Source organism: Orbicella faveolata, unplaced genomic scaffold (genome assembly GCF_042242905.1).
Source record: "Orbicella faveolata isolate gen_17 unplaced genomic scaffold, um_ofav_v1 contig_12, whole genome shotgun sequence".
Taxonomy (NCBI): Eukaryota; Metazoa; Cnidaria; class Anthozoa; order Scleractinia; family Merulinidae; genus Orbicella; species Orbicella faveolata.
In genome coordinates, this window is record NW_028301539.1 from 21,539,541 (window position 1) to 21,556,575 (window position 17,035).

The 17,035-nt window shown below is 39.1% G+C and overlaps 1 protein-coding gene across 3 annotated transcripts; it reads right to left on the bottom strand.

The window, feature by feature from the left end:
- Positions 1 to 1,600: 1,600 nt before the first annotated feature.
- Positions 1,601 to 17,028, bottom strand: LOC110054568 (uncharacterized). Of its 3 annotated transcripts, none has more exons than XM_020760923.2 (6): positions 16,712 to 17,028; positions 9,515 to 9,566; positions 6,266 to 6,616; positions 5,221 to 5,997; positions 4,224 to 4,545; positions 1,601 to 3,617 (listed from the first exon to the last, which is right to left on the bottom strand). In XM_020760923.2, the coding sequence occupies exons 1-6, from the start codon at positions 16,736 to 16,738 to the stop codon at positions 2,159 to 2,161; spliced, it is 2,988 nt and encodes a 995-aa protein (XP_020616582.2). In that variant the 5' UTR covers positions 16,739 to 17,028; the 3' UTR covers positions 1,601 to 2,158. The 3 variants fall into 3 exon arrangements, with proteins under 3 accessions (XP_020616582.2, XP_020616574.2, XP_020616596.2); XM_020760915.2 differs by lacking the exon at positions 16,712 to 17,028 and adding an exon at positions 9,665 to 10,367; XM_020760937.2 differs by lacking the exon at positions 16,712 to 17,028 and adding an exon at positions 9,665 to 10,361 and having other exon boundaries at positions 5,221 to 5,442.
- Positions 17,029 to 17,035: the final 7 nt, after the last annotated feature.

Consider the following 17,035-nt stretch of genomic DNA (forward strand, 5'->3'; position numbering starts at 1 on the left):
TCGCTGAACCAATCAGAATCGAGTAGTGTCATATATGTATATTATCGGTCGGTAGTTATTTGGCGTTCATAAACATGTCCCCATAATTCGCCGATGGGACGCAGTCCTTGTAAGTGGTCGAGGCCTGTCCCCATAAGAGTGTCCCCACAAGAAACATTCAAATTTTCCTAATTGCAATGGAGCGTTAAACAGACGAGGTGACAAGAAACCATCGCCTTGACAATTTTTTGGATATCTGCTTCAGACGAGGTAGTCCTCGCAAGAAAAGTAGGGAGACGTAGACTTCACGTTCACGTAATGCCCTTAATTGTTGCGTTACTCTATTTGCACATTATTAAAACAATTTTTGAACCTTTCTCTCCCAGAATCGACCTCGTGTCTAGTACGCACGTGAATAAAACCCCAGTATGTGGCCTGATCAAATGATTGCTTTTGAGTAGTACCAAGAGAGAATAAAGGGTAACAGAGTTAATCTCTATAAAGGCCTTTCTCCCAACATAATCCTCTCGAGATATTTTTAGACAATGGCCAGTCATTTTCAGCACCCATGCGCATTGTGGGCTCGTTTTAGGAGGGGGCGGTGGAAAGGTATGAAAACGAATGTAAAGCTGCTTGAGCTGCACAGGTGAACAAAATCTGCTTCACAAGATTGGCTATTGCTATACTCTCCCGGGATTTCTGATACCGGAATTGATCTAAACATTACTTGTGAGGGATCACCTTGGGAATATGGTCTATCTTACCACTCATCCTCTCTTGGTGGTACTGTTTATTATGCTGTACAAGTGGCTAAAGTTTTGAGTCTGTAAATAAAACATCACGTGGCCGTTTCAGTGAATACTGATGAGAAGAACGATCAAGTATTGTAGACTTAAATATGAAAGTAATTTAAGCCTCGTACTCTAAGGGATAACAGAGCTAAACTGCTCAAAAAGGTTTCCATCTGACACAGGTAGTACGTCTGTAGATTACACTATGGCCTAAGTTTTATATTCTCTTACAGCTACATCACTTCTGTCGAAATGTTCTCTATTCAAAATTCATTTTGCTGGGTCATGTGGGAGCTACTTCTGAGTTTTGTCGTTTTGAACATTTTTTTCCCTGATAAAGTCCCAGAAGAAGGTATCTACCGAATTCCACCACAATCAAAGAAACTTTTAACGTTACAGCTATCAGTCTCAATTTGGCAAATATTCTCCTTTGATAAATATTCTCCCCTAAAGCTATAGACTTTAAATAACACTGAAGAAGCAGCTTCCAATCTATAAATTACGACATGGCAATTTTAACATCCGCTACTTGTGAATACTCAGTCCAATGCAGGCCCATTTCTATCTTAAGGTCCGTTTCAGACTGTTAGAGTAAATAGCCGATCTTTTCTGCTTCGCGTTCTTTGATTCACCCTTTGACCTTCCTTTCCATTGTCATGTTAACTTTTCGTTAATGTACTTGCTGACTATCGTCTGTGATTTTAGGGGATTTCCTGCTTACTTGTCATAAAGGATTAGTAGTCTTTATAGCGGAGCAGTAAATGTCGTTTGTTAGAAATTACACTGTATCTGTCTCCACTGTGTTTTACACTGTAACTCCGTGATCAACGTTATTCTGTTGGCAGTTCCCGTTCTCTTTTTCCGAACAATAATCGAGGCAGCCCCAAAATTTTGTCCATGACAGAATTTTCCGAGGCATTCTGTGGTTCAAGAGCATCAGCATTGCTATCATTGGCATTTCCTACCTCTGAAGTAAGTAAACAAAACACCGTCAGCTACACAGTTAGGTTTCACTGTGTTAGTAAAGAGGTTATGTAGAGAATGATAGGAAAGAACAGTCAAAGCAGAAAAAGTGCAAGTCAAAGATACAGAAATATTCCTCCACCCCCAGAGTAGTTAGAACAGCTTCAGTACATTAGAACCCAGAACCCTAAGACATAAACCACTTCCAAAAGAGATAAAGATATAACAAAAGATGATTGCCGCGCGCTACAATTAACTATTTCATGGCCCTACATTAGACTGAGCTCCCCAAAATACTGGTTGTGATTATCATGTTAGGTTTTCTAATCTGTGACGCGAAAACAGAGAACTTCTGTTTGTTTCAGGGATTACCAGTCTAGTCTCATGATAGACTTCCACCTTCCACCATTGTGGTTAAGATATATCTACACTGCGGTTGAACCATCTCCTGACGGTATAACTACATATACATGTTTGTTTTTGCTTTTTCTTTCTCTTCCATCTGACATAGACCGAGCCACACCGGTTTTTCTTAAATTAGGATCTGGAGCTGCGGAAGAATAGGTGCCTTTCGCTACGATACTATAAAGATCATCATCGGAACTGTCTGTTGGTAAATCTGGGGGCGGAGGCGAGAAAGGGTGAAAAGATGAAGTTCCTGGAGTGATGTTGTAAGAATGCCGGTCAGATATACGCAAACTGGGGTTATCTGCGTATGTTTCTGGCAAAGCATCCAAAGGGGAAAGAAGTTCCCCCGTGCTAGGAGGTCGCAGCGTACCTTTTTTAGCATCTTGCTCCTGAGGAGAGCATTTTTCAGAAGAAACATTCCTGCGCTGTAGAGTACCGCCTGGTATGCTCCCTTGGTCCCTGCTTAAGCTTTTACCGCTTCCATCTTTTTGCCCTGACTCGCTGTGCTTCTGCCAAATATCGCTAGGTTTATTGTTGTAATTTAGGTTTGTTGTTATATTCGGAGCAGCATTATTTGTCGGTTTCTCCTCACTCCATTTTCTGTTTAATTTCGGGGTGTTCCGATGGGCCGAGTAAGGTGTTGGTGTTCCCGCGTTGCCGTCAGATGCCAATGCTACATTAGACGGATTGGAAAATTTCACTGGGGAGTTCGGATTTGCCCGCTGATATGACCCTGAATTTTGTGAGGGTGTGCTGGGTGCCTCACCAGTGGTCCAGGGTTGCTTCACCGTATGACCAAGAGAGTTATACTGTGCACCTCTAGAGGGTGATGGCTGTTGCGTTACACCTCCGGGGCTTTGCTGCCTGTTGTTCAAATTGCCAATTGTAGTGGGATACTGATTTACCAAAGTACCGTCTGGAACCGATCTCGCTGGCGAGGAGTTGCTTATAATCCCAGGGTTAGATGTTCCATTGGCAGGTATTGCTTGTCCATGTGGAGGCCAGTTAAGAGGATTTCGTACGGGCGATTGATTATATGCTGCATTTCCTGTAGCTGCCCTCTGGCGGGGTAGGGTTCTTGCGGGTGACTGACTTTGCAAAGCGTGATCTGATTGCGTTCCGTGTCGATGGTGATGAGACACGTTTCCAGCGCTGAGGTGACGAGGAAGTCGTACTCTCTCGTCAGGATAATCAGGCATGCCTTGACTGTGGTGCCGTTCATGACTACGAGATACATTACCGGTGCTGTTGGCTCTTCCGCGTCGTGGTGTCCCGGTTCTGGGCTCACTTAGAGTACGACTTCGACATGGAGTAGATGGAAGGCTGGAAACCGCGTCACTTCCACGCTGATTACCTGGGTTTGAATTGGTGATCGAGCCTGAAGGTTTGTTACTATTGCTACCGTTAAACAGAGGGTTGACATGAATACCTGTTCCATCGACTTTCTTCACTGTTCCATTTTCCATACCAGAATATCTGTTTTAAATATTTAAAGGCATTCATCAGTGAGTTTGACGGTGTAACTTTTTAAGCAACAGTTAGTTTTGAACATGAATGTCTGGGAACCCATCTTATTCACTGTATGACTCATGTAAATGATTTATCACTCGCAGCATTATCGCTCCCGAACGTGAAAAGGGATCGTAGATAACATTCCCAATAACCAAATAAAATATGTGCTGAAAACGTGAGGCTGCTTTGTTAAATAGCTCATTTACTTTTTTCAACTGCATTCAAACACATTTTCACCTTCATCAGGTGTCGACCCGAAAAACTCTACTTTGATTCGGCTGAATGCAAATAAGATGAGTTGCAACAGTCACCCTACGACAAAAACGCCCTCCCAAAACCATAGTTCCTTACTCCAGACAGATATAAAAACACTTGGCGACTCAAGATCTCATTCTGTACATGTTGCGCTCTTGGCTTTGTTGTTCGTTTGGATTTGTTATTCGTTTGCCTTTGATGTTATTAGGGGATTTTTTCTTCCTTTTTTCCTTTCACTCTTGATATTTTGATGCAAACTCCAAAGTCTTTCAAACGATAAGCCCAGAATTAATGAAATGAGTCTCGGTTTCTCACCTATCGATATTGAACTCTTTGGGAACATGATTATTTACGTCATGGGCGGTGAATACAACCTCAGGTCCTTTTGGAAGCATTCCATCGGGTGCTTCCTCCGCGTCGGGTAATTTCTCACTTTTTCCGGGGACATGTCCGTTCTGGTTAGTTGTCTTCGTATCCTTGGGTGGAGCTATGAATCTTTTGGGTTGGTGCATTATGTCAAGCTTCAGGAATTCCTTCTTTTTCTGGAGGGTTAGAAAGCAAGCTACAACTGCCACCATTATAATTGCTGCTCCCAATGCGCTCAGGAGAAACACCGTCGTGTACGTCGAAGAATTGTCTGCAAATGATTAAACCAAAAGTTGTAAAATAGTGATCTATTGTTCGTCTGCAAAAAAATGCGATAAACACCTGAAGGACGTTTCATTTGTTCCGCATCGGAATGTAGGCTCTCAGTGATGACTTGGAATGATCGGAGAATTACTAGGAAACCGGACAACTGCTGGACTGACAAGTATTCGCGAGATCACTGTCTGATTTCTCAAAAAGTGTATATCTGTGGTCCATAATACTTGGATATCTTTTGTATCCCTTATTTAATCGGGGTATCTTTTTATCTTCTGGTCCAAATTAATGTTGTAATTGTTGTTTTTGTTGACGATGTTATTCCTGTTGTTTCCTCCTCCTACCCCGCGAGTAAGAAAAGTATGATACTCAGGTTAGCAACGCACACCAGAATCTACAACCATAGTACGACTGGCTCTATCCATCAAAAAGCGAATTATGTCATGGGAATAGCAGGCCAAGCATTGTCATGGGAATAGAAAGCCAAGCATTCCAGAGAGCTAGGTGCAACTTCAAAAACTTCTATGGCGTACGGATATTTACTACAAGCACAAGAGAATCCTAAATACTTCAAATAAAAGAGGATCCTAGATTCTCTGTGTTCTTAACCTTGTTGCTACCCTTAATACACTAACGTTATTCACGTGTAATTTGTATATGCGTATCTCACCTTTCATGTGAAGAAACCAAAGGTAAAGTGATCCTGACACACCTATGACGGCCTCTGGTCTTGCCACCCCCATGACTTCTGGTGCACCACTGGAAATTGTCTTGGATGAAGGTCCCCTGTGAGTTGTCGGTATAATTGGTCGTAAAGTGGTGGGTATGGAGGTAAGAGTCCCGTTTGGTAATGTGCAGTTGGTACAGTTCACTTGTATCGTGATTGGTACACCTGTGGACGTGGTTGGATTCTTAGACTTTTGGTGTCGTTCAGTGGTTATTGTTGTATTTGTTAACACAATAGGAATGGTTATTGGTACACTAGCTTCAGAAGTTAAGACCGTAACGTTCGGTTTCAACGTAATGACACCTTTACTTACCGTCTTTGGTTCAGTGATCGTTGCCCGGGTGCGTTTCTTAGTCGTTTTCGGTTTAGAAACGATTGGTAACGTTGTCGGTGTCACTTTAGTGGGCTTGTTAGTCATCGTTACCGGCGCTTTTGTCGATAGATTGGTAGACGATAGAGTAGAAAGTTTGGAAGTTGTCTCAGCGAGGGTTTTCGACCCAGAAGTGTGCTTTGTGGACTGAGGTGCTTTAGTTGTGCGTGTTCGACTCTTTCTAACAGTAGAATTAGTGCGACTTTTTTTTCGTTTGGTCAAGGTTGTTACTCTCTTACGTGTGGGTGTTACTTTGGGTGAAGACGTGGATAAAGTGACAGGAGTAGTGCTGTAACTAGGTGTTGTAGTGTATAGAGGAAGGGTCCTGATTTTTAATTCATGTTTGTTCACTGAAGAAGAAAAAGGAAAGAAGAGAAGTATAATCGTGAGAGAAAAGGTCGGATCTTAAGTTGCAAGTGAGACAATTTAAAGAGATGGCTACAGAATACAAGAAGAGGAGATTCCAAGGAGGCTGTTTGAAATTCAGGAAATATGTGGACAAAATTGTTGCATTACCATTTTTTTGTACTGTGTCACCACACTCCAAGAGAAAATTTGGGCCATGAGTCGAAAAGCGACAATAAGATGTAGTAATTTAATAACTAAAAAAATACTCACCACAGGCGTAAATAACTTTAAGAACTTTGTAAACTCCTTTGCAGTGATTTCCAAAGTAAGTTTTATTTGCGGTAACAGTACAACGCTTTTTCTTGTCACACAGTTTCATAATCCGTACGGTGATATTCTTCAAAGGGCATTTTGAGTAGGCGTTTGTGTCATTAGCCTGAATCACTGAGTCATCGACGAGGGGCTTTTTAAAAGGACAGACAGTGTCACCATACTCCTCACGTCCGTAGGTAGCAGTATAAATAACCATTGCAAGAGACGAGTTTCTGCAATTCCATTTGACCGTCGTTCCTTGGCAGATGACCTTGGAGAACGTGCGTCCTATGTCCTCTATACGAACCTCTAAAACGGAACGAGACGATCAGTTTCTTGCAAGCAGTCAGAAAGGGAATTTATGTCAAATATCACAATCCCCATTCCCTGCAATCTTCCATCACACTTTGTTTAGTAGAGATATTAAACAGTACATTATGGTAGAGCAACTGGATTACGAAGAACTGAGAAATATCAGATTGAAAGGTACTAAGATGGAAGACCTGCTTAACCAGAGCTCTGTTACGATATCCCATAAGAGCACTACAGTAAATATACCGAGACTACTAAGGACGACTTTTCTTTTGATACGAAGACAACCTTTTGCTTTTTCTCGTCCGTACTAATGAGATCAGGAGACGAGACAGAAACTCACTCTAAATTTAAACTTATAGAAAGCTTGTAAAATACCGGCCAAAATCTCATTTTTTCCGAAGGAAAGGAATCTTCGAAAATTGGCTGTTTGGGGCAGAAAGTCTCGGAGTCATGTCAACATTTTTAATTTTTGAACATGTGCTATCGGTATGTTGCGCTCCCTTAGAGACCCGGGTGACAAACTTGGAGGAAAGGTGAAAAGCTGCAACAAATTGTGGTTTCTGCGTATTCTCATAGATGTTGCGGTCGCGTTTTCTCTCTTCTAAAACAAACATCTCTAAATACAGCGTCATTCTGATCGTTATGAAGGAAAGTAAAACATTCAACTGAAAACATTTAAGTGAGTATTTTAGCAGATGGAATGTGCAAAAAATATATTTTGGCATTCTTTGCTAATATCACATGAGAAAGCCATTAATTACTCCAAAAAATGGGATGGTGAAAATTCAGTCCCTGAATAATTAGGCGCGATTTTCGGACTTGACATGTTTCTATCGATACACAGTCAATGGCTTTAAAGGACTCACAGTATATTCTAAACGTTTCAATTGAACTGCGACATGTTGAAAGAAAGGCATTCTTTGGCATCAAAAAAGGAGGAAATTTGAAAATGGTTCATTGTTTGGAAAAAAGTTGTTTCTTCCACAAATAACTGATGTTTTTTTCCTTGGCACTGAAAGATGTCAGTAGTTAAGACAGCTGGAAAGAATACACGCTACCTACCAGGGGACGACTTTGTTAAGAATATAATTTCATTCTGCTTTGTTTTCACGCCATTTGCATTTTTCATTTGATTATGGACGTTCAATTTGGGTCCACATGAAAATTGCCGCAAGATCTTTGTGAAGGGATGTTTACATCTATGGCCAAAAACAACTCCTTCCGAACCAATTGCTCTTCTTCGTGTGCGGTGAAAAGAATAACTTGATGATTTTCTCCCGTGATCTTTGCTTCCAGCCCTCGTGGATCGGCAGGCTTGGAGACAAACCGTGACGTATAATTTATGGAGAATGGTCTCGTACTCTACGTATATTCTAGCAAGCGTTTACATTTACAAACAGTTTCGTACGTGTCTGTCATAAAAAATGTATGATGAGCAAGTGTTATTTATGCTCGAAAGCTATAGTTTTACATTTCGTGGGAGTACTTCATGGAAATTCTTCAAGTTAAACTCTAATTGGATATCCAGGCGTGCCGAGCAATGAAAGTTCTAAAATATTAAAGGATGTTGTTCCAGAAATTAAAGGTTCTGATCAATTATCTGACTTTCAAACAAGTGTTGAGAATTTTGATTCTCCTAAACATCAAATGAAGGATAACAGAAACACTAAAGAATACAGATATCGTTATTCTATGAAAATATAAATTTCAAACCTTACGACAGAATCACACATTTGTTAAAAAACCTTCGTCTTTGAAACTAAGGCTTTCTAATGCAAATGTTTCTCTTCTTACTAAAAATAGCGTAAAGAAAATGAATTGACTACAGAGCATATGACAAGACCCAAAGAGACTTTTTATTAGCTGTAATTAAAGACCGTCCGATAATGCCTACAGATGTGTTCATTCCTGAACGAGGGATAAGCGTGTTTACAAAAGTTGCGTAATTATTGGACTTTATTCGGAAATAACTTCCCTTATGGAGCTGACGCGAAAAGTGTTAATGAAAATAACACAAAGAAGAGCAATTATCGGTAATAACGACAGTAAGAAAGCAACTCAAAAACCACGGTTTTCAAATTTTTCGTCTCATTTAAAAATGCGCCCGATTGAGAAAGCTCGTTAGGGTTCCATTGAATTTCTCGTTGGGCCTGTTGAGTTCACGTTGAGTTTCTTTGGGGCATGTTGAGCTCAGACACAACTCATTTCTGTATTGCATATTTTATCCGGTTAAAAAAATGCTTGTTTTTGTATTATTCATATCGCAAATCTAGCCACGTTTGTTTTCACAATAGACGCTTGTGGCTTTCAACTTTCGCATCGCCTTCTTTCATTTGCCATTTTTGGAAATTATTGAAGGTCGCAACACTGATTCATTTTGTTGGGCTATGTCGTATATTTCCTTAAAAAATGGAATTATTTTACCTTTTTCCCAGTCAAGAAACTCACGCGAGGATGAGCTTGTTGTATACATTTGCGGTCCAGAAAGGGATACTAAGTGAGTGTCAGATTTTACCACAAACACTGTCTAACAATGCTTTTCTAATTTTTCTCGTTTTTTCTTACTGTACAATTAACTTTTCAAAAGAATTCGAACCATTCACAAACCCAACACTATCAAAGTCACAATAGTATGGCGCGGACTTAATAATCACCCCGAGCTTCGCGATATTTATTGAGGTGACGAGAGTTAAAAAAGCAATATTTTTGCCCTTTCATTTCCAGATTTGCCTCAACTGTTACACTAAACGGGAAATAAATGATTTCGCAAATTTTGTGCTCTTGGAAAACTAAAATTCCACGCGCAAACTGATATAATGCTGGTCGCTGCTACGACCACAGACAACCCAGGTTACTCAGACGGGATGCAAGCAAAAAATAACATTAGCTTACCTCCATTATTAACCGAGACGGTCAGCATCAGCACAAGGATCACAAGGCTAATCTGGGTAAGGCAAAAACAAGCAGATTAAATACCTGTAGCTACAAGGAGATGCGCCGCATTTCAAGCCTGAAGCATGTGAAAACATTTCACCAACTTACCCTTGCAAGCACCGCTAAAGAATTAAACATAATCATCCTGAGATGTGGTCATTGGACTCTTCCGAACTCCTCGAGAAGCCGGGAAATTATCCTCTTCTTCAACGCATACACAGGAGCGAATTTAAAGTTGTGGATATTGTTGTCACCCAAATTGACTTGTCCGTCCGGGTATGCGAAGTTTATGGTGATTTTCATTAATTTTAATGCGCTTTTAGAAAGCAGAGCTGTCGTCCAATTTGAAAGGTGTTGTGGCCGCTGAATCAAATTTCGTCCGAATGTCAGTTGATAAACAATCGATGTTTGGCGAGATCTCGACGATAAGCCGCAAAATCTCTTCGGAGAACCCCTGATCGATTTGATCTAAGGTGCTAGGTGTTAAAGTGGTGAAAACCGCTTAATTCCAAGGTAAACTAAGCAGACATTTCTGATTTTCTACACAAATTTAATTTAATCGTTTCACCACCTGCTTAGAAGTATCACCTGTTTGCCTAATATGGGTAATGAGTTGTCAAATACACCAAGCCATAATTGTAGTCGTAGGTTGACAATTATAGACAGGGCACAAAGCCCATTGGAACTGCACAAAAGGCAAACAAAATCAAATTACTTGAGACACTGGACTGTGTTTACAAATTTACATTTAGGGAGGCATTCTTGGTCGCACTGCAAAGTGGTATAACAAGGGCGCGTGGCGAATCGCACGAGGATACAAATTGCCAATTTCAGAGCAAAATTCTACAAAGTGCTTAAGTGAAGTGCAAAGAAAACGTGTTCGAAAGTACTTGTGGATGATGTTTGATCGCAGTGACCATGGCACTGTTCTGTCGATGCAAAAACATAATATGCAAATTGATATCTTGAGCAATAAGTTTCGTGTTTCTAGGCCGTGTGATAAGTCTCAGATGTCTCTTAGAATACAACAAAGCGTCTCGAAAACCACTTAGTCACTGATCGTTTGTGATAAGTTAAAAAAACGTCAAACTATAAAATTCTTTGTGGAAAGTAATTTTAACAGTTTTTCTTCGAGAACAAAGTATGTTGTTCTGGCTATTTCTTCAAGAAATTACCTCAGATAACCCTAAAGCCATTCTTTTCCTTCCTTTTTGTCGTCAAATACAACTTGACTTTTTTGATCAGGATTGTTTTGCAGCGCCTCCATAAAGCAAGCCCAAAACAGATTGGTTTGCTCGCTTTATGAAAAAATATTACGAAAATTCTTATTTATTTCAATGAGTTAAATGTCTATTCAGGGATCCTCTCCTAATCTATTATTAATCACTCAATTTTGAAAAAATGTTTGTAAAACTGAAGCAGTTGAAATTTCTTTTCCCTATTTCTCCTCCCTTGTAAAATAAAAAAACAAATAAGCTCTGTTTAAGTTAGAGCTCCCAATTTCTCATGGGGAAGGTGGCCTTCGTAAGCAGAAACCTAAGATTTAATGGTACACCAGCTGACGAGTTCATGTGTGTAATATTGGATGGTTGAATACGATATCTCTTGTTCTGTTTAAAACCATTTCTCCTTGCAAATGGCTACGACTCTTTAAAAGTTTGTTGCGAGAATTTGATCTTGCATCAAGACTACACTCTGGTGTCAATTATTTTGTCTATTTGGCGTCTGATTGATAATGTGCTGATATTCTACAGGGAAATTAGTTGATGATCACTGTTTTGACTTTCAAGGTCACAGGATGCCTAAAGACCAATACTCGGAAAAAGAAAATTAACACGTTCATGGTACATGTTTATGATATTAGCATTCCGCAGAAATATCCCGACAAAATAAGGGCCACGAACAGCCTAATATGTTTGGATGAAAAGGTGTTAGTCTGTGCGCCAGAATAGATATTGCAAATTGGATCTGATATATGCTCGGTAAACACGTTTCGTTTAACGTTAGTAACGTAACATCGTCACCATTCTTCCTCTAGTTGGCTGAGATTCAACTGCCACACAAATGTATACCTTTAATATCACCGTCGACTAACTTTCATTGTCAACTGCTTACGGATCAAATGAAATTTTAACACTAAAAAGGTGGAATGATCGATTGAAAGCAAACTCATAACGAAAGTGCATCACAGCGCGTAAAAAATACACGGCAATACTTAAGGATCAGGAAGACGTTTCGAGCGGCTTGTTTCGTATCCGTCGATAAAGAAGCGTTCCGTGAGACCGTGGCACTCGGCTAAATCAAACTGTTATACCCTTAATTTCACCACAACTCTGGCTCACAATGGACCCGTTGACCCTCCTTAATGTAATATGACGACTGAAAAACCTTGCGATAACCTCGAAAAACCGAGGCCAAAGGACATCTGGATGCCGGTGTTCGACCTTATTCGAAAAAGTAAGAAAGTGACAAGTGACTCCTGTTCCGAGAGAAACTGGAGCCTACCAATATGCAAAACGAATGCCGGAGCATTCACATAGACTTTTCTGGCTCTCTTTTACCTTTTTGGTTAAAAAGATGGCAAGAGACTACGTAACAAAACTATAGAATTGAAAAGCTCTCACAAAAGCACTGTTTGTTCCATTCAGATAAATCGTTCAATGCTGACCTGAATCATATGGACCTTACTCCTAAGGTAACCTCTCTCTAGTTATTTGTGGATTACTGCTGGTCACATAAATTTCGGGAGGGTCTACAAATATTGATCAATGGATAGCCCAAGCCGCTGTACATGCATTTTCATTCCCCACTAAAACATCCACGCAGCGTTTCTGGTAGCATTTTCCATGGAAGAACTGGGTGCCATGTCTAAAAATAACTTAATTGGGATTACCTTGGAAATAAGGCCTATATGGAGTATTAACTTTCTTAGCCTTCATCCTCTCTTGGCTGATGGAGCGGGGGTGTCTGGTCGTTGCATGCAGGCGCCTGTCCGTTTTTTTCGGCCGTCTGTTTGTTTGGTTTGGTTGTGCTCGGGTATTTGTTTGCTTTGCGCTCGTTTGACTTTTTATCTCTTGGCCGTTCATTCGGTTTTGTTGATTGAACTGGGTTCTCTGCTTCATAATCATACACTTATAAAGTTCCAAAATGTACTAAAACCTAGCAAGTGCCGAAACTCCTTTGTTATAGTATCAGGAAAGGCATCCCCACAACGATGGAAGTTTTTCCTTCGTTTAACAGATTTAAACAAATGCCTGAACATATGACTAATAACGCTTCATATTCAGTAGTGACACAGCTAATAGCCTTTTTTAGCTTTGGCGGTTTGTAGCGCCATTTCAGACCATGTGATGATGCTCTTGAGAATTCTGGCTTTCAATTTTTCAAATAGTTTCGTGTATATGAATAAATAATTTTTAGATGGATAAAAGAATAATTCTCTAGAGAATGTCACGTGGCCTGTAATGGGAGAATAAACTACCCAAGCTTAAAAGGTCTATTTCATTTAAAAAATGAATCTAGAGGCAGCTGTTTACCACGATTTAACTATTTCCGTACAGTGCTCAATATTCTCTTTTGACTCATTGATTTTCAATAAATCTTTCGAAAATTGTCAAGATTTTCCTTCTTATTTTCTAATTTATTTATTACGTACGACAATTTGCCAATTTTACAGTAGTCAAACATGAATCAAAAATATCATAATACAAAAAAATGCAAACAAGAATTTCTTTCGACACCCTGGTTTAAACCGTTCTAATTTCTCATTAATGCCAATTTTTGAAAAGTCTTCTACTGTGAACAAATTTTTCTAAATTTTATGTTTTTTGCAACATTTTGCTAATAGTACAATACAACTTGGACATGACAAGCACAAAGGACCACCCGCACTTATCAACCTTCGCCATGTTTTTAAAATGATAAAAAATCTTAATCGTTTTTTCTTAAGATAGTTGGAAATAATGTTGTCATTATAAGACTGGCTCTTGCCGACTTTTGGAGTACCGCGATATTGACTCAACAACATAAACATTAAAGCAGACAACAGCCAAACAGTTTTGGAATTCAACGCCGGTCGATATCTGCGGTCAAAAGTTTTGTTTGAGTGCATCTTCAAGATACATTTCAGAATTGATATCATTTACGACGTGAGAAATAAGAACGGTCGAAGTCTCATACAATTTTACCAACGGCCACGAGCAAAGGCCACGTTTACGTTATTTTATCTCTTTAGCTTTTTCTTTCTTTCAAGTTTATTCTGCCATCTATTGTATATCATTGGCTAAATCGTAGAAGGCGGCAATTCTTTTGATTCTACGCCCGAAAATAAGGCAAATGGTGGAAAGAGGCAACCTTTTCACTATGAGTTTGGACAGCAAAGTCTTTAGCTTCTTTTTTCGTCAAACCGATTGGTTTTGCAATTTATTTGTCCAACAAATGGAAAATTGAAAGCCAAGTAGGAATAATCTAATTGTTTTAGTAGAATTCTAAATAATTTCTTTCAAAAAACGATTTCCAATTATTTCTCTACAAATTAAAGGCGGTATAAACCTGGGGGTACAAAACTTCACGCTTTGGCTAAATCGCGCGCGCAACGAATTGTTGTTTGAAACTTGCAAATGTTTCCACATGCTCATCAGTACGTTGAAAATTTTGATGTCTTAAAGTTTCGTAACGGTCCATTTTTCTACTCTAGCGTTGCTCGGAATTAAATTATCAAGTAATATATTCTAAATCTTCCACGAAGCATCGGAGAAGTGAGAAAATGTTACCATTATGTGGACATTACCATCATGTGGACATCCTCTTCCACCCAGTGTACTGCACTAATTAAAAATTAGATTATGATATGAAGTCGAGAGGTTTATGAGCTGATATTTGATGAGCCTCATCAACTTTCACCCCATAGAAGTCAGAAATCAGTTCCATTTAATGACGATTTCCCATTATTTTCCTACGTAGTATTTAACTCCTAGTTTATCGTGAAAATCGCGCGGTCTGATTTGTCGTTTGAAATTTACAGTTGTTTACAGCTCAACAGTTTTTTTGGAGAATGTTTCGCAGCGGCTGAATTGTCACTTTTTTACTACCATTGAAATATATGTATATTAAATACTTATCACACGAGTAAATCGAAATTTTAATGTCAAAAAAAAACCTTAATGTCCTTTATTTTTTTTTTTTTAGCAATTTACTTATTTATTTGCTTTTAAATGTTCCTCCGAGACTTCGGAGAAACGACAAAACGTCGCCAATTTGTAAGCGACCTGCAGCCACTAAACACTAATGGTTGGATAGCTCAGCCAATCAGATTACAGCATTTGCATTATATTAGGAGTAGAACTCTACTTATGAAAATTAGTTTATGGTGCATGGTGTTTTAGACAGGGGTAGACTAAAGTTGAACAATTTTTTGTTAAGTTGATAGATTGTCATTCATCCCATCCGGCCAATATTGAATCATTAGTCATTACACATAGATTGTCTTTTTGGATATTAAGCTCTTTAAAGACTAAGATTGCGTTTCCCTTTCACTACCCTTCAAAAATTTATCGCTCGATGATTTACTTCGAAACCTATTGAATTTTTTTTTTCGTTAAGTTAGTCGGTACACCACGCCTAGGAAATTTGAAAACGCAACTTTATTTCCACGCTAATATAATCCGACACGAAAATGGAGCTTTTCGAAAACGTTCTTCCAACCGGAAGAATTTGAAAACGCCAGCTTTGCGTTTAAGTGTGGACGGAAAACATTTAGAAATCGGAGCTTTCCAAAAACGATAACGTTGCGATAATCTTGTAATTTCCCTGCCCGTGTTTTCCTCAGACAAAAATCCAAAATGACCAGTGATTGTGGCGTTTTTAAATTTCTCCGGTGTATAGTATAGCCGGAAAACATTTGATGCGCTTTTAGTGAAAACGCCGTTCTCAAAGTTCTCTGGTGCAGTGTGGACGGAGCCTTAGTCTGCAAAAGCACTTCAACAGCAGGCAGCCCAGATAGCCTTGCGCGACCGCAAGCACTTTTCTTTGTTATTTACTCAACGTGAAGAGTACGCAATAGAATTTGTAGGTATCTTTAACTTGATTTATCAATATTTTTAGGAAATCCATGTTTATTTCAAAACAATTTAAATGTCAGAAGGAAATGAACAGCAATTCGAGAAAAATTGGATCGCGTACTTCCTTGTTTCCACGTTCTAATTCCATTTGTTTTTTCTTTATTATTTATTCGCATTTTCGCGTACAAAAGACCTCGAATTCGATTGAAACCCGTTAGATCAAGATTACATGACGAACGAACACGTTGCAAAACATTTCATCAATAGCCAAAGAACATTGACTTGGATGATTAACGTGCGGCGCTGAAAACAATCTCTGTTTGCATTCGCTCCTCTCCACTATGACGGAAAGCTCTTACGCTTCTTCAAATAAAACAATACTTCTTGAAGTAATTTATGTGACTGAAAGGCAATGAAAAGAGGGAAGCGCTTGTAGTATTTGCTTGAGTTTTACATGACAAAGGTGCCGTTCAATTTCCGCTCTGTGGGATCTGGCTTACGTAGCGGTTATCTTCACCATTAGCTACTATTATTCAAAAGAAAAGTATCCCGCAATGTCTTTGAGGTAACTGCTTATACGCGTACACAATACGCAAGTTTAGAACGTGCTGAGATTATTTTATATTTGAATATAAAAAATATATACTTCTATTAAACAGCGTTTCATATCACAAAGCGATCAGCATGTGCTGATAACGAGAAGTAATTCTTTTGAGAAAGCTATATGCCTGTACGTATTTGTTAATGATTTAAAAGTATATACATAATTTTTTTTCCCTTCCTCCCTTAGCTCAAAAATTAGTTAATTTGATCGCCGTTCAAATCCATTTCTTGTCGAATCGTTAAAGTATTGTAGGACTAATCAGAATATATAATGTACATTGTATTATACGTATCCTCTATCTGTCCAGTCCTATTATGTCAGGAAAGACATCAACCTTTAAGAGTTTCTAACTCAGTTAGGCTGCTAAGAAAAACAATAGCTACAATATGGATCACGCAAAATATGCTCTTTTAAAAACAGTATTTTTCTCTTTTTTGAGAGATTCTCCTTGAATACTTTTGCTGGAGAAGAAAGAAATGGCCAGATACTTACTGCAGTCTTTTTCTTGGTGAAAACCATTCCTTGGTTAACGTCGTTGCAAGCGTATATTTATTGCATCTATCATCGGGAGATACAGCTGGGACCAACAAGTTTACAATGATCCACCAAACGGTTTTTGTTATTTTTCCATTTCCAGTTTTCTCAGAGAAACAGTCTGCTCAACTTATACCTCCGATTATTTTTCCTCTCCGTTTTCATTTTCAGCTTTTCGCCGCTTTCACAGCGCACATGCCCGTACTTAAACAAACAGTTGACGGTGGACCAAGCAAACTAATTAAATGATACAATTTCATCTGATGTACGCGAGGGAGAATG

Bases quoted from the DNA above. Each gene is read 5' to 3' on its own strand.
- LOC110054568 (XM_020760915.2), bottom strand. From the start codon at position 9,700: ATGATTATGTTTAATTCTTTAGCGGTGCTTGCAAGG. The intron at 9,567-9,664 runs GTAAGTTGGTGA...TGCCTTACCCAG, and splicing joins CTTTAGCGGTGCTTGCAAGG to ATTAGCCTTGTGATCCTTGT. The intron at 6,617-9,514 runs GTAAGCTAATGT...GTTCCGTTTTAG, and splicing joins CGTCTCGGTTAATAATGGAG to AGGTTCGTATAGAGGACATA.